The following is a 16,388-nucleotide window of genomic DNA, read 5'->3' as shown; positions in this document are numbered from 1 at the left end:
GCGAAGGGACCCCTGCTGCATCCCCCGGCGCCGAAACCCGCCGAGCCCCCTCCGCCGGGTGCCTCCGGGAGAGGGGCAGCCCCCGGGCCGGCTGCCCGCTCCCCGGCCACCGCGGGGTCCCGGGGGGGGGGGGGGGGCGGGGGGGAGGCGGCCAGACCGGCCCCGCCCCGCGGCTCCGCGCCGGGAGGGCGGCGGGAGGGAGCGGGACCGGCACCGGGAGGGAGCGGGACCGGCAGCGGAATCCGGCACTGGGACCGGCACCGGGAGCGGCGCCGGGACCGAGCTCCGCGGCGGTGCCACGGCCCGGCGGGCCGGGGGTAAGTCCTGATTGCCGCCTCCCCCCCGGCTCCCCACCCTCCCGGTGCCGCCTCCCCCCCCGCTCCCCACCCTCCCGGTGCCAGCCCCCCTCCAGACTGGGACCCGCGCCCCGACCCCTCCGAGGCCGAGACCTCCGGGAGGAGCATCCTTCCCTTTCCCCTCGCCTGCTCGGCCCCACGGCAGCGACCCCCGTCCCTGCCGCAGCTGGCTGCCGGGGTGCCCCGGGTGGTGGGCGTCCCCCTGCCCTGGTGCCCCGGTGTGCCTGCACCCCCGTGTCCCGCCACCCCCCGTGCGGGCACCCCCCCTGCCCCGGCACATTGTCAGCATCCCGGTACCCCGGCGCAGCAGCACCCCGGTACCCCGGCACTCGCCTGGTTTGGCAGCACCCCGGCTGCGGGCAGAGCAAGGTGTGGGGGGCAGTCCAGGGCAGGGGTCCTGGCAGGGCTGAGGGTGGGGAGCTGGGGGGGATCCTGGTGGGAAAGACTGGCCTCCCAGTGAGAGTCGAAAACGGTGCTTTAGGGTGTGAGGGAGGGGAGACAGAGGAGGGAACCTGCAGGCAAACTGTGTAATGCGGTGCCTTAAGCCTTTTGGTTATATTCTGCGTGCTGGTTTTTTCATTCCCTGTCCTGGCTTTGCTTATCAGCTAGGCAGCTGCTTAATGTAGATTTTTTTCCAACGCTACAGAACCAGCCTTTCACGGCCCCAGACAATACAGATTTCCCACAGCGGGAGCGGTGTCGGTGCAAGGGACGCTGCAAAACGAACCCAGTCTTTGGGTGGCTGCAGCTGAACTGTTTTGTGAACAAACAGCCCCGGACTCGGCAGCGGCGCTCACGCTACGGGAAATCCTTCAGATCCAGTGGAAGGCTGAATTTCTTTGTCAGGAGCAGGCAGAAGAAAGAGAGAGAAGGAGAGACAGCGCAGGCACTTTCAAACTTTTTTTCACGTGCCATGAGAGTTCATCCCTGTCCTGAGGGATCTCTGTGCACGGGACGGGGGGAAGTTCAGTCTCCATCTCGTTCAGCCCTTGTCCTCTCCCAACTACAAATCAGCAGGAGCAAGTGACACCAGTTTCAAGGACGAATATATGCTGGAGTGATTGCACAGCTACTCCTCCAGAAGTGTGTGCATCGCAGGTGCTGCTGGTCGAGGGCTGAGCTGCAACAAGGAGCAGTATTTATACCATCGGCATTGCAAAGTTTTGTCCTTGCCTTTCGTACCTGTCATGTTGATGGCTAGTTCAGCGATGGGAGCACTAGCAAAGGAAGAAAAAAATCAGATATGAGCAATTGAATGTCACAGAACAACCCTGGGACAGCAGGCTTCATAGCCTTGGAAAAAATCATCCTCCTTCGAAATCAAAAAAGGGCAGGTTCCTGAGCACAGTCACGAATCCATTGTAGGAAAAAGAAATGCAGAGTACCCTGCAAGCATCCTTCCGTTATTTCGTTGCAAACGACAAGTCGATCTGCTCTTCAGCACAGGAAGCGCATCTCCTGGCCACGTATGGAAAACACGGAGCACAGCATGGATGAAACGGGGGCAGCGCCGACAGCCAAGCTTTGGTGAGGCAGGCAGGGCTGAAGCGGAGCGTTGTCGCAGCAGAAGGCCTGGGACAGAAGCACGTCACAGGAAAAGAGTAATTCCGTAGGTGGTGCTCGCTGCCAGGCGGCGGGGGCTCGAGAGGCTCCTTGAGCATTGCAGGTGCGGTCTCTCTGCCGGGCTGCCCAGCGCTCGAGTGCATGAAGACATTTTTCGATGAGGGAAGAAGGAAGGTACTTCCCCGAAGAAAAGATACTAGTTCCAAGCTTCTGGGCAAGCCCTGGTTTGGGTACCGCATTAGGTCTTCCTCAGCACTGCAAATTGTCGTCTTTCAGACTGCATTTCTCCACAATTATTGTAGAGCTCTGATTTTCAGTCGTTTCCTTCTTTCTCTTTGCAGTGTGGTCCCCATGGCCCTCTTCACAAGAACCAGCAGTCATCCTAACACCACCGACCCCATTCCCTGTGGGGCAGACAACACTACAGAGCCTGACCTGCCACACTCGCATGCCTACTACGCCCTCTGCTACTGCATCTTGATTCTGGCCATCATCTTCGGGAACGTGCTGGTCTGCCTAGCCGTGCTGAGGGAACGCACCTTGCAAACCACCACAAACTACCTTGTGGTGAGCCTGGCGGTGGCGGACTTGCTGGTGGCTACTTTGGTGATGCCATGGGGAGTGTACCTGGAGGTGAGTACATCTCAGGACTAAGATTGGCAGTACTTAACCCCAGTACGAGTTCAGCAGCATTAGTGCACGCTCTAAGGACAGGCCAGCACTGGTACAGATAAAGTCCACTCACATTTTAACCCCCCAGCTAGCTCTGGGGCACTTGGAGGGGGGGGGGTGGCAGCCCACAATGTCATGCAGTGGCCCTTGTAGGCTGGGCACATGCTGGACAAACACACCACAGTCCCACCTGCCAGCAGATACCCTGAGCCTTGCTCTTCCTGGCAGAGCACAGCCTCTTTGGGCTGGACTACAGCCAGTAATGTAGATTGTGGGTTTTGATGTGCTAATACCACTTTCATCTGAGCATCCTTGAAGCTGACTCCATCAGCCGGAAGGGTTGCCAGTGAGCTCCATGATGATTCAGGAATGGCAGGGGGAGACAATAAGGTGGAAATACCTTATAGGAACTCATCTCAGAGCCCAGATCAATGCCTACTCCTGCTGGCCAGCAAACAAGCGAGTGCAATCAACCCCTCGTCTCCTGTGGAGTTTAAGAGCCTTGACATCCATGATGTTAGGTCAGCTCCAAGCAACAGTCCCCAAGCAGGCTGACAAAGAGATGAAGCTGAAGAACATGCTCCAAAAATCTCTATAAGTCATGTGAGCATTTTCACAATAACTTCAGAGGACTCATTAAGCCCTTGCGGTTTTATTCTCCATTTCCCTCATCTCTGCACATTGGGCTGGTACAAAAATGTACTGGCATGATGGTGCACAGTGTGGACACACCACCAGATACAGGGCAGCAAAGATGGAAACCAAATCCCACACATTGGCAAAATCCTGAATTACTGAAGACGCTCCTGGGGCAAACATTTTTACCAAAGTAAATACATGAAGGTATGCTACAGCTGACATTTTTATCCATTTCCTTCAGCATTTTTACACTAATTCACAAAAATTGGTAAGTTTAGAAAAATTAGAGCGAACGTGTATCAGCCATAAGCTTTCAGCTGAGCCCTAGTACCCTGTTGTCATGCTAACAGAGACAGAGTAAGCCTCTGAGCTACGATCTCGCTGAAGCCTCATGCTCTTTCTGTAAGGGGCAAGCCAGGATCAGGCTGCAGTGTAAGGTAAATATTCTGCTGGCGGCTGCCCACCTTTGGCTGACCTCTTTCCCGCAAAACAAAGCAGAAGCAGAGAGGAATTTTGACTTGTGCATATGGACTGCGCAGAGCACAAACAGAAATCAGGACAAGACAGGACACCACCAGCAAATGCCAGACCTGCTATGTGGGTACAAGGAGGTTTGACCAAGTAGGAGGGGACTGGCAGTGGCCTACAGCCCTCCTCTGCCACCGGAGTATGTTGAATAGGCCACACAGCTCTAAGCTTTGGCACCCAGCCCAGGCATTTCCCTCGTACTTGTGCACTCTCCCAAACTGTGCCCACTGCAGTCTCGGCAAGGCTACAATTAAGAGAAATTAAGGGTTTTCTCTGTGCATAAGCATTATTAATAAGGGAATTGATGGTTAATTATTTATGTATAGCATCACTGTGGAGTGAAGGAACAAAGAGAGCACCACGATACTGCATGTGTGGTCATGTTCCTAATGAAGTCAGTAGCAACATTTAGACTAACCTGTGTGGAGAGGTCTTGGAGATGGCCTGCAGGACATGTACAGCTCAGTTGTGTTACAACGAATGATTGAAAAGCAAGGAGACGCACCCCCCCCCCCCAACAGGACACCATCCCAGCAAGACAGAATTAGACTCTGCAATTCAATAGCAACTAAAAAACATTATTAAAAGTTACATTTTATTTCAGACTGGAATAGCCCATCATCACCTCAAGCGTATTCCAATCTTTAATGAAATCACAATGTGCTTTGCATTAGAAAAGACTTACCACTCGCTCTCGCTGTGGAGAGGGTAGGAGAGAGGCACAGCTGCGAAGCAGCCTCTGCCCCCGTGCAGTACTGTGGTCACAGTTTGTGAGCACCACAGTAGGTCCATTTTCTAGTTGTGTTTGTAGACCCATTCAAGATTCATTTCCATCTCTGGAGCTTGGAGAATCAAAGTAGCTGAGTCAAGAGTCACCCAAACCACAGGGAGAAGAACTCATACACATCCCAAACCCAACCTACCACTCCCAGCATTGGGAAATATCTCCCAGAGAACTGGGCTGTAGGACTCCAGCAAGATGAAGATTAATAAAACAGTCCAAAACAGCCCCAAAGCCGTTTAGATATTTTCTGCTGTTTATGGATCAACGATGCTACCAGTGAAGTGGAAATGGCATCATGCTTCAGTACATTATAGGCCTGGAAATTGCCAAGAAATCAGTCAGTCCCCAAAACTGCATACAATACCTATTCATCTACTGAACGTCTGCCGAATCAGACACCTGAAACCTGGCCATTATTTACGGAGAAGCTAAAGGTGGATGAATACCTCAGATTTAAATGTCACTTGTGAACTTTGTGTTATACACTCAATTTTTAGAGCCATCTGTGGCCTGGACCTTCTCCATGAAATTTGTCATTTTATCAGTCATGCAGACCAGAACTGTTTCTGAGAAGTCTTTTGGGAAGGCTGTGACAGAGCAGCAATAGGAACATTTCATAACCTCAAAATCCTCGTCTCCAGCTAATGAAGTGTCTGGAACAAAAATGCTATCCAGCACTGTGTCTAGCAATCTTCTGGAGTCAGCGGGTAGGTCTAATATACCAGTACTGCTACCCCAACTCTTTACTGACCTCTGATGCTGTGGCTGCTGCGAATGCTGAAGCTCACCAAGGTTTCTAAGACAGTGGCATTAGAGCATCATGCCCACTGGAGTTTGATGGCATTAAATGCCCTCATGCTTTATAGTCATGGTATAAATGGAGGACGACATGTAGCAGCATGGCCTGGAGCATCCTTCTCAATCTTCTCATAACAACCAGTTCTACCTCCAAAGGAAAAATATCTTCAGAAGATGATTGCCACTGATGTCTCACCTGCAGCTCTATTCAGAGTATGTGAGAGTAACCCTATCTCCTCTTCTGTGGCTCTTAACACCAGAACAGTGAGACCTACAACTGCTCTTTGAGCTCAAGGAGCTCACCAGACTCCCATCAAAGTGAGGGCAGACAACGGAGTTACTGCAGCTCAGCAGTTTACCATGTGTCAGCTGGCCTGACCTCACACATGCTCTTAGTTACTCTTGCTGTGCAAAAGCACAAGCAGCCATTTCACAGCTGCGAGGAGCTAATGGCACCCCCAAGAAGAACGCTGTCTTAGACACAAAACACTTAAGTGAGCATGCTCAGAGCCACTGCTAGTTACATGCTTGTCATCACCTGATGCAACTTTGTGTTCATACTTTTAATCTTTTCCATCCATGTACTGCTCAATACTGCATCACTATACAAATCTGATTTACAGAGATTCTTTTAGGGTTTTTTCTAAGGATTCAGGATAGTGATGGATTTGAATAAGTTAGGAATGCACAATGATTTAAAAAAAAAAAAAGGAAGACTTTCTGTAGAGTTGGAAAGTTAAAAATACTAATACTGCAATTTTTTGGATAAAGCAGACAGGTCATCAAGAAAGATGAGGTGAGAATAGTCTATAGGGAGCTTTAGCATTGTCTTTGACAGAGCCAGGATTTCACCCTGAAGTCTATTCCCACTTCTGCTGCACACGCACTGAGTGGTAATGAGAGATTGTATCAGCTCGTCTCTCTGTGGTTTTCTCTCATCACCTGTAAGAGAATAATATTTGACCATCCACCTAACCCAGGCAGTTGTGAGGGTTCATTCAATTAATACCTGTGATGTGCTTTGAGGTTCCTGGACAAAAGGCACTAGAGGGATAAAGCATATGTACCCTGCCAGCACAGGAAAACCAGAAATGCACAGTGGCAGGTTGTAGCTGCTGTAACAAAGATAAGCAGAACAGAGCAAGAAAAGGAAGAGCAGAAATAGAATTTTTAAAATTATGAATGAGGCCTGTAATAAAAAGGCTTTTCTTCAATGTTTAAATTCTGGAATAAATTCTGGGTTTGCATACCCCACAGGTAAATAATATCTACTTCAACAACTTCACCAGAGCTGCTCCCCATTTTAGAAGTTGTGGCTGGTGGAGAGGAGGATGGGGTTTTAGCCCAATGTTTTGATCTGTCAGGCATCCTCTTCATACCAACTACAGCTTAGTATGCAAGTGGTGTGATCTGAATCCATCAGCCTGAGAGGGTTCATTTCAGAGCCATTCCCACCACCACCTTCTTGTTTTCATAGTTCACATTCCCAGTGCTTCTTTTCAGGCTTAGCGTTTGAATGTGCTCAGGACCTTGGAAACTCCCTCAGTTAAGTGCCTGTACATCTGCTGGGCTGGTGCAGCTGGCTTTCATGCGAACACCTGGCACCAGCTCTTGGTGAAATACTCTTCAAACTCCACAGATCACATAGGCACTGCATTGCATTTTGCCTCAGACTACAGAAACACCCCTTACCAGGTCCCACTGCAGAGCCTTCCAGCATTTATAAGGCTTTTTAATGTTTTGAGGTGGTCAAGCAGATCTCAAAATCTGCAACTAAAGCAAAAACAGCTTGGGGTTTCTTTGGAGACTGAACCTACCTATTAATCTGCCTGATTTCAGAAGGACAGCCTTCAGTTTGCACATCTTGTAACCTACTTAATTTTGCAGAAAAGCTCTAAGAGTTTGGTCTGGTTTTTTTTTTCATTGCTTGCTTTTTTTAGAAGAAAACAAAGGAGCCCCACAAGTATCAGAGAACTGAAGATGAAAGCACAGTTCCCCACTGCACTTTGCAAGCGAATTCCCATTTCTTCCCACTGCATTCAGAGTCCGGGGGTCTAATGGAAGACTGACTCATACCTGACTTCTGACACACAGCAGCTGGGTCCAGCAGAGAACACCCTAAAGACACAGCTCACCTCAGCGAGTTTCTCTGCACATGTGCAGGAACACGGCCACAATCAAAACCAGTTAAATTTCTCAGGATTATTTCTTACACAACTCTGAAAACAACTCACACAGAGTGAATTCTGTATCTATACAAGTGCTTCTCTCTGCAGGGAGCTGCATCCTTCCTAGGCGTTGACACTTGCTGCAGGGTTGACCCACTGCCTGAGAAGCCAAGCTTACTTGTGGCACCCTCTCCAGCCTGATCTGCAATGGGTATTTTTGAGTGGGTCTTGAAAACCTCCAAGGATGGAGCCTGCACAGACTCACCAAGCAACCGGCTCCACTGCCTCGCTGTCCTCATGGTCAGAAAGTTTACCATCATAACCAGTTTGAACCTTTCTGCTTTCAACCTAGGCCTGTTGCCTCTTGTCCTCTCACCACGCACCACTGTGAAAAAACTGGGTCCGTCTTCTTAGTATCCTGGCTTCAGCCTTCTTAGTAACTTCCTATTCGGCACTGGGGAACTGCTGTTAAGTCCTGCCCCCAAAGCCACCTCTTCTCCAGGCTGAACAAGCCCAGTTCCCCTAGCTGCTCCTCACAGGACAAGTGCTTCAGCCCTCAAGGACTGTCTCGGTGGCCCTCTGTTGGACTTGGTCCCGTTCATCAATGGCCTTTCTGTGCTGGGGCCCCAAAACCAGATGCAGTACTCCAGATGTGGTCTAAATGTAAGCAGAGAGACCAGGAACTAGTGCTGGTTCCTGATAGCTTCCCAGAGTCCAGCTGAACCAGCAGGATCTACAGGGTTAAGGGCTAAAATCCAGGGCAAGGACTTCCCTCCCTTTTTTCTCTCCTACCCACCTTCTCCAACCAGTGCAGCATTAGGTTGATTTGCTGTAGTCATCCAGCGGGCTTGCCTTACCAACAGGCTGCCTCCTTGTTGATGTCCTGCAAGGAGCGGGTGCTGCGGCAGACCCCCTCGCTCGGAGGCAGGCTGTCATCCCAGCCTCTGGAAGAGCAGTGCCACACGGTGCTTGGAGCATGTTGTTGTCAGCTGAAAAGGTCGTTGTCATGAACTTGATGTCTGGGCCAAAAAATGCATTTCTCTGTCACAAAGATTGGCCACAGCTAAGCTGTCACGATTACATACTTCAGATTAAAAATGCAAAACAACCAGAACAAAAGCTCGACATGGTAGCAAGCCAAAACCCTTTATCTGAAGAGCTTGTGAGTTCTCACTCAGATCTAATAGTCAGAATCTGTAACTGAGATAAGAATCCAAATAAGATTTTAGAGAAGCCTCTGGTCTCAGGTCTCTGTTTCATACATAAATGCATAAAATTTGCAGCACTTTTCCAGCTCACTGCCTGCAAGACAACTCCAGCAGCTAAGCTGAGAAACACTTTCAGCCCTTAGATTTCCTCAGATAACCCTTAATCAAAGGATATATACAATGATATCAAATTTAAATCAATTTATCATGCTAGGCCTTAAGGGAAGGGATAGCTGTTATCTATTTCTTCAGCCTGCCTCTCTCTGTAAGAGTAACTAAAGGATTGAAATCAAGGTGTGTCTCTTTCTCCATGACCTACCACTGTGTTGTCTTGCACACAAGATAGGTCCCTCAGTTTCCCTCTGCACATCACAGTGGACATGAGCTCACCTAGCTGTTGACATGCTTGGAGGAGGGCACCTCCTTATACATAACTCATCAGGACACGGTGCAGAACAGGGCTGACCGTTTTGTGGTTGCTGGTGCAGGTGACCGGAGGAGTCTGGACTTTCAGCCGCATCTGTTGCGATATCTTCGTCACCATGGATGTAATGATGTGCACAGCCAGCATTTTAAACCTCTGTGCTATCAGCATTGACAGGTGAGAGCCAACAGCACCCAGGGGGATAGATTGGAGATGAGGGTCGGCCCCGTACCCCAGCGTGGCAGGGACAAGGAAGCAGGGTTTGCACAGGCAGCGTCAGTGTCTTCTGGAACACAAACCTCCCTGCAAGTCTGTCACTGCCACTACTGCTATTAATATGTCTCTGCCAGCCATGTGCTAGAAGATGTCTGCACTTAAGGGCAGAGGCACGAGCCAGAAAACATCACCAGTAGGTAGCCAACCACATTCTCATGCCTTTTAAAGGCGGGAAGCAGAATTCCCACTGAGTCTCAAAGAGGGTTTCTCCTTCTGGAGACCTCACCCATGAAGTTTAAATAAACAAAATCCTGCCATATACATAGGAAAGGGTGAAGATTATTGCTGTGTAATCTTCTGCCTTAATCTGTTCTCCTGCATCTTAAAACTGAGCCTATTTTAAGGAACGCTGAGGGCTGGGAGCCAAGACCTTGGCAAATGTGGTGCTGTTAGGACAGAGGAGTGGGGGAAGAAAAAGCATTGCATGCTGTAGCTTTGTAGTATGTGGTTCAAGGGTAATCATATGAAGCAGCTCTGAACTCTGGGTTGATCCAGTGTTCCTCCATTGGAATCTTTATCCCTGCTTCGTTTCAACTCTGTCTGCAAGGAGCAGCCCCTGGGCTATCCAAAAGATGAGACTCCTGTGCCTTCAAATCAGCCTTGCTGAGCTGCACCCCTGGGGCACCCCGGCAGCCAAAGGCCCTGGACACCCACTCACGGGCGATCCTCTGACTGTCAGTGAGACCGACGCCGGAGCGGGCAGCTGAGGCACAGAGTGTGGCTGGCTGTGGTTGCTCCAGAGGCTGAGCTTTCCCACCAGTGCACATATAACCTTAGGGGCTTGGGTGATGGGGGTTTCCTGGGGTTTTGCAGGTTGTGTAGCTTCACAATGCTGGCAGTTCTGCAGAGCGTTTCTCCGCAGTGCTGCCAACTAACTGATTTGGTCTGCTCCTCCTCCCAACGCCCCACTTACCATTTCTACAAATTGCTGATCTCATCATCTGACCTTCTCTCTTTTCTCTTCCATTTCCTCATCATGTTCCCCATCATGTTCCCTATGTGGCTTTCATTTCTCCTTGTAAAACCTGGTCCTTTTCCTTTTCCTCCCTCCATTCTTACCTCTCCTCTTTCTGGACCTGGTTTGGTCCGCAGATATACTGCAGTGGTGAAACCAGTTCAGTACCAGTACAGCACGGGGCAGAGCTCCTGCAGGAGGGTCTCTCTCATGATCGTGATAGTCTGGATGCTGGCGTTCGCAGTGTCGTGCCCTCTCCTCTTTGGCTTCAATACTACAGGTAGGTGACATCCCAAACAGTAGCACGCAGAGAGGGGTTGGAAATGGAGCTGCCCTGTGTATGGCCAGGTCATATAACGTAGGTCCTGCAGACTTTCCAAGTTACAGGAAATTTTAGGGAACTGGAAAGCACACTGTGAAGGGTGAGAAAAAATCTCCAGGGCTGGAGAGCAGATGTGCTCTTATCTATAAACTTGCATTTGCTCAGGCAGACACTGACTATTGCTCTGAGGACAGACCTGCCGGCTTTACTGCCAAATCAATGCCCATCAAAGTGTCCAGGTCTAGAAATCCCCCCAGTCACTGTGCACACAGAGCAAATCTCCAGACATGCAGCACTTCCAGCACATACATCAAACTTACTGCATCTTGCCAACAGCAACAGGTCCAGATACACAGTTTTAAATCTGATACAAGACACTTTTCTAAACTGCAAGGACTGCATACTGGCGCTGCTTGTGAGAAACCTCCTTCCCATCCAACTGGCTGTCTGCTTCCTCAGCTAATCCCTTGAGGAGAGCCAACAATTTAGCCTCCTCCTTGGAAGCAGGTTGGTCTTTCTCCTTCCCCTCGCCTAGGGCAGCCCATTTTTCCTGGAGGCAGAGGGACAGGGGAGCCTTCCTTGCTGCGAGCCATAGGCAGAAGTCCTCTGCTCCCCATCCATCCTCTGTGCAGTGCTTGAGGCGAGAAGGGGACAGGGGAGGGAAGCGCCACGCTCCCCCAGTGCCTGGTCCAGACAGATGGGGATGAAGACACACCTCTGCATCTAGACAGTTCAGAGGCCGTCAGAGGAACAGAAGAAAGGATGAAAGGAGAAAGGATCCTCTGAGAAAGGATGGGAATAAACATGAGAGAAGAGGGCAGAGCTGTTGGCCAGAAAAGCAGGTGGATGCATGCTGGGTCATGCTAGATGGCCCTAGGTAGAGTCCATTTTAAGCATCAGTTAGGTGAGTGTGTAGGCCACGGTATGATTTGCAACAACAGAGATAGGAGATACTTGCAATCCTTAGACTGCCTTTCTCCCCCAGCCACCTTTCGGCTTGCTTTGCCAACGTACCAGAGCCTCCTTGTACTAAACTGAAGCAGCTCAGCCACTCCTTTCTCTCTCTCTTCTCCTCCCCAGGGGATCCCAGTGTCTGTTCCATATCCAACCCTATTTTCGTCATCTACTCCTCTTTGGTGTCCTTCTACCTCCCCTTCATGGTGACCCTGCTGCTCTATGTCCGGATTTACCTCGTGCTAAGACAAAGACAAAAGAAGCGAACCCTCACCCGGCAGGGCAGCCACAGCGCCAGCACCAAACCGTGTTATGCACACAAAGTAAGACCCACATGATTGCAATAGGAGCTGTCAAAAAGGACAGGGCATGCATCATCTCTTCTCCTCAAAGGGTCAAAGTGCAGAACAGAAAGCGTAAAGAAGGGACATGTCATGTTTTCATCCCACCCCTCACTCATACACCATGATATCTGAGATGCAGAAGCTCCAGTTAAATCCTTTTCTGCCCTCTAGAAAGAGGATACTCCCTGGGTATCTCTGCCCTCTAGAACCAGGCAATTAGAAAAGAGCACAGCCTACTTCAATATTTCTTCAGAGCAGGGCTTCCTCAGCCATGCAGAAGTCTGGCTAATTTCTTCATTTATTGATTTTAATTTATTGATTTTTGCTTGATGAAGCTTTGTTCTCAGGCCTTCACAGGATTTTAACCTAGATTGTTTAAAAAAAACCCTCTTCATCTGACAGACTTCAGAGGTCAAAATGCTCATGGTGCATGGAGCATTCGTTCCACTGACCTTTCGAGATGAAATATCTGCAACCATGGGAACCAGCACAATGGTTTGAAAGGGATCGCCTGGTCACACACATCTGCTGCTTTTACCCATTTTCTCACAGTGAAGATACATTTTAAAAGGGTGGGGATGCTGAGGGGAGCAGGGCCAACACAAAAATACAAGTGAAAGGTTAGCAGAGTGGGTGTTCCAGCTCTTCTTGTTCTTATGCTTCTCCTTGGTGGGATGGAGAGAGAGTTTTCCGGTGCTGGTTCACCCCTCTGATAAGCCAAGGTCGGTCCAGAGGATATAGTGCAAACCTAAGAAGCAAGTGGGGCTAAGGATGACTCCTACAACTTTCCTCATCTTCCTTTTACCCAGTGAATGGTTTGGATGGTTCCGAGTTCCTCTGTGGCATCCTCTTTTGCAGGAACACACGGACAGAAAAACTTTGCCAAACAGATGCCAAGGCACCTTTCCCCACTGTCTTCCACTCAAATGCTCCGGCCAGGAGATGCCTACCAAAAGGAAGCTGCTGACAGTCTTCAGCCTGCAGCGGTACCGCAGCTTCTGCCGCGAGGCATCCCTCACCAGGACACCAGGGACTACACAACACAGCAGGCTGGAAGAGAGGAGGAAGAGTACGAAGCCAGGGCTGGAGGTACGGAGGCTCAGCAGTGGCAAAACCATCAGCTCTTTGAAGCTAGCGCACCAGCAGCCCCGGCTGATCCAGCTTCGGGAGAGGAAGGCTACACAGATGTTAGCTATTGTCCTGGGTGAGTGAGAGCCCCTCTCTCTAGTGGGGTGCATGGGTGGGGGGTGGTTTGGGACTCACAAGAGCAAGGAATCTCCCAATACAGTATTGAGATTAAAAAAATGCAAGCCAGGCCCAAACTTCAGCTGTCCCTGCTCCACAAACTTAGGAGAGAGAACCGTGGGACATTTAGGGATCTAGGGTAAAATGCTCTCAAGTGTGGAGAGCCAAGTATCTTAGTGTTTTGTTTGCTATGCTTTGTTACCCTTTTGTTTTAAATCACTGGCCAGCAAGCCCTGCTAGAGGCACCAACAGCCAACACCTTTCCTTTCCCTTTTCCATTATTATTATTATTATTAAGATGGAAAAATCCTAACTTTCCATACATGCAGCCGCTCTTAGGTTCAATTACAGAAGGGGAAACTGAGGCAAGGAGCAGCAGAGGAATCAGCTCACACAGCTGGATGGAGAAGCCAGGAGACTGGTGCCCCAGTCACCTGCCACGGTTGCCAGACGCTCTGCTTCCCCTCACTAACTCAGCACTAGCAGGGAAATAATGCAGCCCTCATCGTAACTGGTTAAGGCAGCTAAGGCAGCAGTCTTTCCCTCTAGGTTGCGGCCGCTTGCTTTTGTCTGTCCCCAGGCCACTTCTGAAGCCCCATCCGTCCATTCACATAACTGGTCCCAAGGAGCCTGGGCTCTTGCCAAGTCCCTCTCCATCAGGAATAAACGTCACCTTCAGCATTTACCGAATGCAGACACGCGCGTGGAAATAGTGAGAGGATGGAGGGAGAGGACACAGTTGCAGGCCCCTTTCCAAGCAGTTGCTTCCCTAAAGTCATGGACTGTTTTCTCTCTCTCTCTCTAAACCCAGGGACATTCATAGTCTGCTGGCTGCCCTTCTTCTTGATTCACATCCTCAATGCCCACTGCCCATCCTGCCATGTGCCCCCAGGGCTCTACAGTGCCAGCACCTGGCTCGGCTACGTGAACAGTGCCCTCAACCCCATCATCTACACGACCTTCAACACCGACTTCCGCAAAGCCTTCCTCAAGATCCTCTGCTGCTGACCGCGGGGCCAGCACCGGGCTGCACGGGCTGCGGTTTGCACCAGACTCCTGGGCTGGGAACGGGGTGCGGGGCCCTTCCCTCCCTCCGCTTGACAGGCTGTGGGGAGCGATGCTCTCCCCTCGGCTGTGAACGCTGCTGGTCGGCGTGAGGTGGTCGTTGCTGACAGCCGGGCACCCTCCGCACCAGAGCGCAGAGCAGGAACGCACCCCACCTGCACGGCTGGCTTCCCACACCCAGCCTCCTCGGCGCTCCTGCTGAGGACAGCGTGAGAAAGTCCCCAGCTTCTGGGGAAGGGAGGGAAGAAGACACAGAGGCGAACCAGGGAGTCCCTCAGCGCTGGGCACAGCGGTGCTGGGAGGCAGACCCGGGCGCGCAGTGGGAGGTCAGCAACCGCAGCGCACGGGACGCAAAGCGGAGAGCATCTCTCGTCTCCTCAGCCCATGTGCTGGGAGCACAGCTGCCTTCCCCATGGCTGGAGCCTCCGCCTGCAGAAGGCACCCAGCTCGCACACAGCAGTCCTGATAAGGGGGCAGAACATGACCTCTTTGATAAGGACCCTGATCCCTTCAGTCAGGACCCACGAGCGAAAAATGTGGCAATGATCTTAGAAACAGAGCACTGATGGAGAAATTACAACACTCCTGTTGTCTCCATCAAAAGGTTTGCCCATAGAACTGGGTCAGTCTCAGTCCTTGAGAAAATTGCCCCAGTTGCGAATGAAACCTTCCCCTGTGCTTCCAGCTTGCATTTTGTTGCTCCTTGCAAGGTAGAGAGTTGGTTACCATCCCGCTGGTAGGTCAGATCGCATGAGGAGTTCAACGCTGTCCCAGCGTCCCCTCTCTTCCCAACCCAAGGACCAGCGACAGATTGGTGACTACTTAACTACCATGCACCCAGTCATCTGCTGGGGCCACTGAATAACGAACAAGGCCCAGGATAGCTCCAGTCATGCCTGCAATAGATTCAAACCTGTTTTTTCAGCTGGGGCAGGTTGCATGCAACCTGTCTCAAAACTTGTTCGTGGTCTCTTTGGAACCGATCTCAGTTTGTGCTCCTCTCCTCATCAGGAGCATGTTGGATTAAGGGTTTGTCCTGTCTGACTGCTGTGCTATCTCCTGCTTCAGCCCACTCCTGGGGGAGAGCTGTTTCAGTAGCATCCCTCCCAGCGAGGAGGGACGTGTGCCTCGGGGTCCAACCCGGGACGCTCCCTGGCTCCCCTCCCCAACACAGTTGGCAGCACACAGGTGCCCGCACATCCCAGCTTCCAGGAGCTGGCCACATGCAGCCCTGCCATGCTCTCCTTTCCCAGCAGTGTTTTACAAAGCCACCTCTGATAGTTCCTGGGTGAAAACACCAGACAAGCCCTGCCGTGCCATGCAAGCTGGTCTCATGTCGGGGCACTGTGATGTTCTTCTCCTTCTGTAGACAAACTTGACCTGGGACAGCCTCAACGTGTTTCTCTCATTCCCCAGCCCCTCACTGTACGGGGTCAGAGGCTCCAGCTCTTGCTCCCACGACTAGGCTTAGCTGTGCTGTTGGCCGCGCTCGTTTGACAGCTGTGGGCGTAACTGTGCGTGCTGTCTCTGCCTGTGCCCATGCCACAGCTCCTCCGTCTGGGAAGGGCTTCCTCTCTTTCCTAATATGAAGCCAAACCCATCATCTCTGCCATAGCTAGAGCTCTAGCTTCTACTTTTGTCTGGGTTTTGGGAGGAGATGCTCGTGGCCAGCATGTGTTGTTTGCCTGGGGAGATGCCCTCTGTACTGCATTGTAACTGCATTAATCCAATAAAACCCGACTGTAACTGGAAGTTTTGGTACCTTTGTAGCGAATGTAGCCCTTCCATAAGCCTTTTCTCACCTGTAGCCCTCTTAACACTTTCCCTGTACAAGATGATCAGCCACCCGGACACCCACAAGAGGCCTTTATCATTGCTTGCATTTCACTTGCAACTGGGAAAAAAATCCACGGCTGCTTTAAGCACTTCTAGCATGTGAGTTCTGAAAATATGGTCCATTTGTTTCCCAGCTACACTAAGCAGGCGTGCAGTGGTGTTACTGCATCTGCTCAAAGGTGCTGGGCAGCACAGGAGGTACTCAGCACACAGCATATTGGGGGTACCAGTCAAGTGAATCAACCTGTGGA

The 16,388-nt window shown here is 51.0% G+C and overlaps 1 protein-coding gene across 2 annotated transcripts; it reads left to right on the top strand.

Annotated features, from left to right (window-relative positions):
* The first annotated feature begins 221 nt into the window (after positions 1 to 221).
* On the top strand, positions 222 to 15,995 carry DRD3 (dopamine receptor D3). Of its 2 annotated transcripts, XM_075412782.1 has the most exons (7): positions 222 to 317; positions 2,261 to 2,552; positions 9,205 to 9,317; positions 10,509 to 10,651; positions 11,774 to 11,970; positions 12,850 to 13,195; positions 14,048 to 14,329. In XM_075412782.1, the coding sequence occupies exons 2-7, from the start codon at positions 2,271 to 2,273 to the stop codon at positions 14,242 to 14,244; spliced, it is 1,278 nt and encodes a 425-aa protein (XP_075268897.1). In that variant the 5' UTR covers positions 222 to 317; positions 2,261 to 2,270; the 3' UTR covers positions 14,245 to 14,329. The 2 variants fall into 2 exon arrangements, with proteins under 2 accessions (XP_075268897.1, XP_075268907.1); XM_075412792.1 differs by lacking the exon at positions 11,774 to 11,970 and having other exon boundaries at positions 14,048 to 15,995.
* Positions 15,996 to 16,388: the final 393 nt, after the last annotated feature.

This window comes from Opisthocomus hoazin, chromosome 1 (genome assembly GCF_030867145.1).
Source record: "Opisthocomus hoazin isolate bOpiHoa1 chromosome 1, bOpiHoa1.hap1, whole genome shotgun sequence".
In the NCBI taxonomy this organism is placed as follows: domain Eukaryota; kingdom Metazoa; phylum Chordata; class Aves; order Opisthocomiformes; family Opisthocomidae; genus Opisthocomus; species Opisthocomus hoazin.
The sequence above is the reverse complement of the archived record's forward strand: the minus strand, read 5'-3'. Positions and strand labels throughout refer to the sequence as shown.

Coding starts and splice junctions, on each gene's coding strand:
- DRD3 (XM_075412782.1), top strand. CDS start 2,271: ATGGCCCTCTTCACAAGAACCAGCAGTCATCCTAACACCACCGACCCC. Junction 9,318..10,508: donor TGTGCTATCAGCATTGACAG/GTGAGAGCCAAC, acceptor TTTGGTCCGCAG/ATATACTGCAGTGGTGAAAC. Junction 10,652..11,773: donor CTTTGGCTTCAATACTACAG/GTAGGTGACATC, acceptor TCTCCTCCCCAG/GGGATCCCAGTGTCTGTTCC.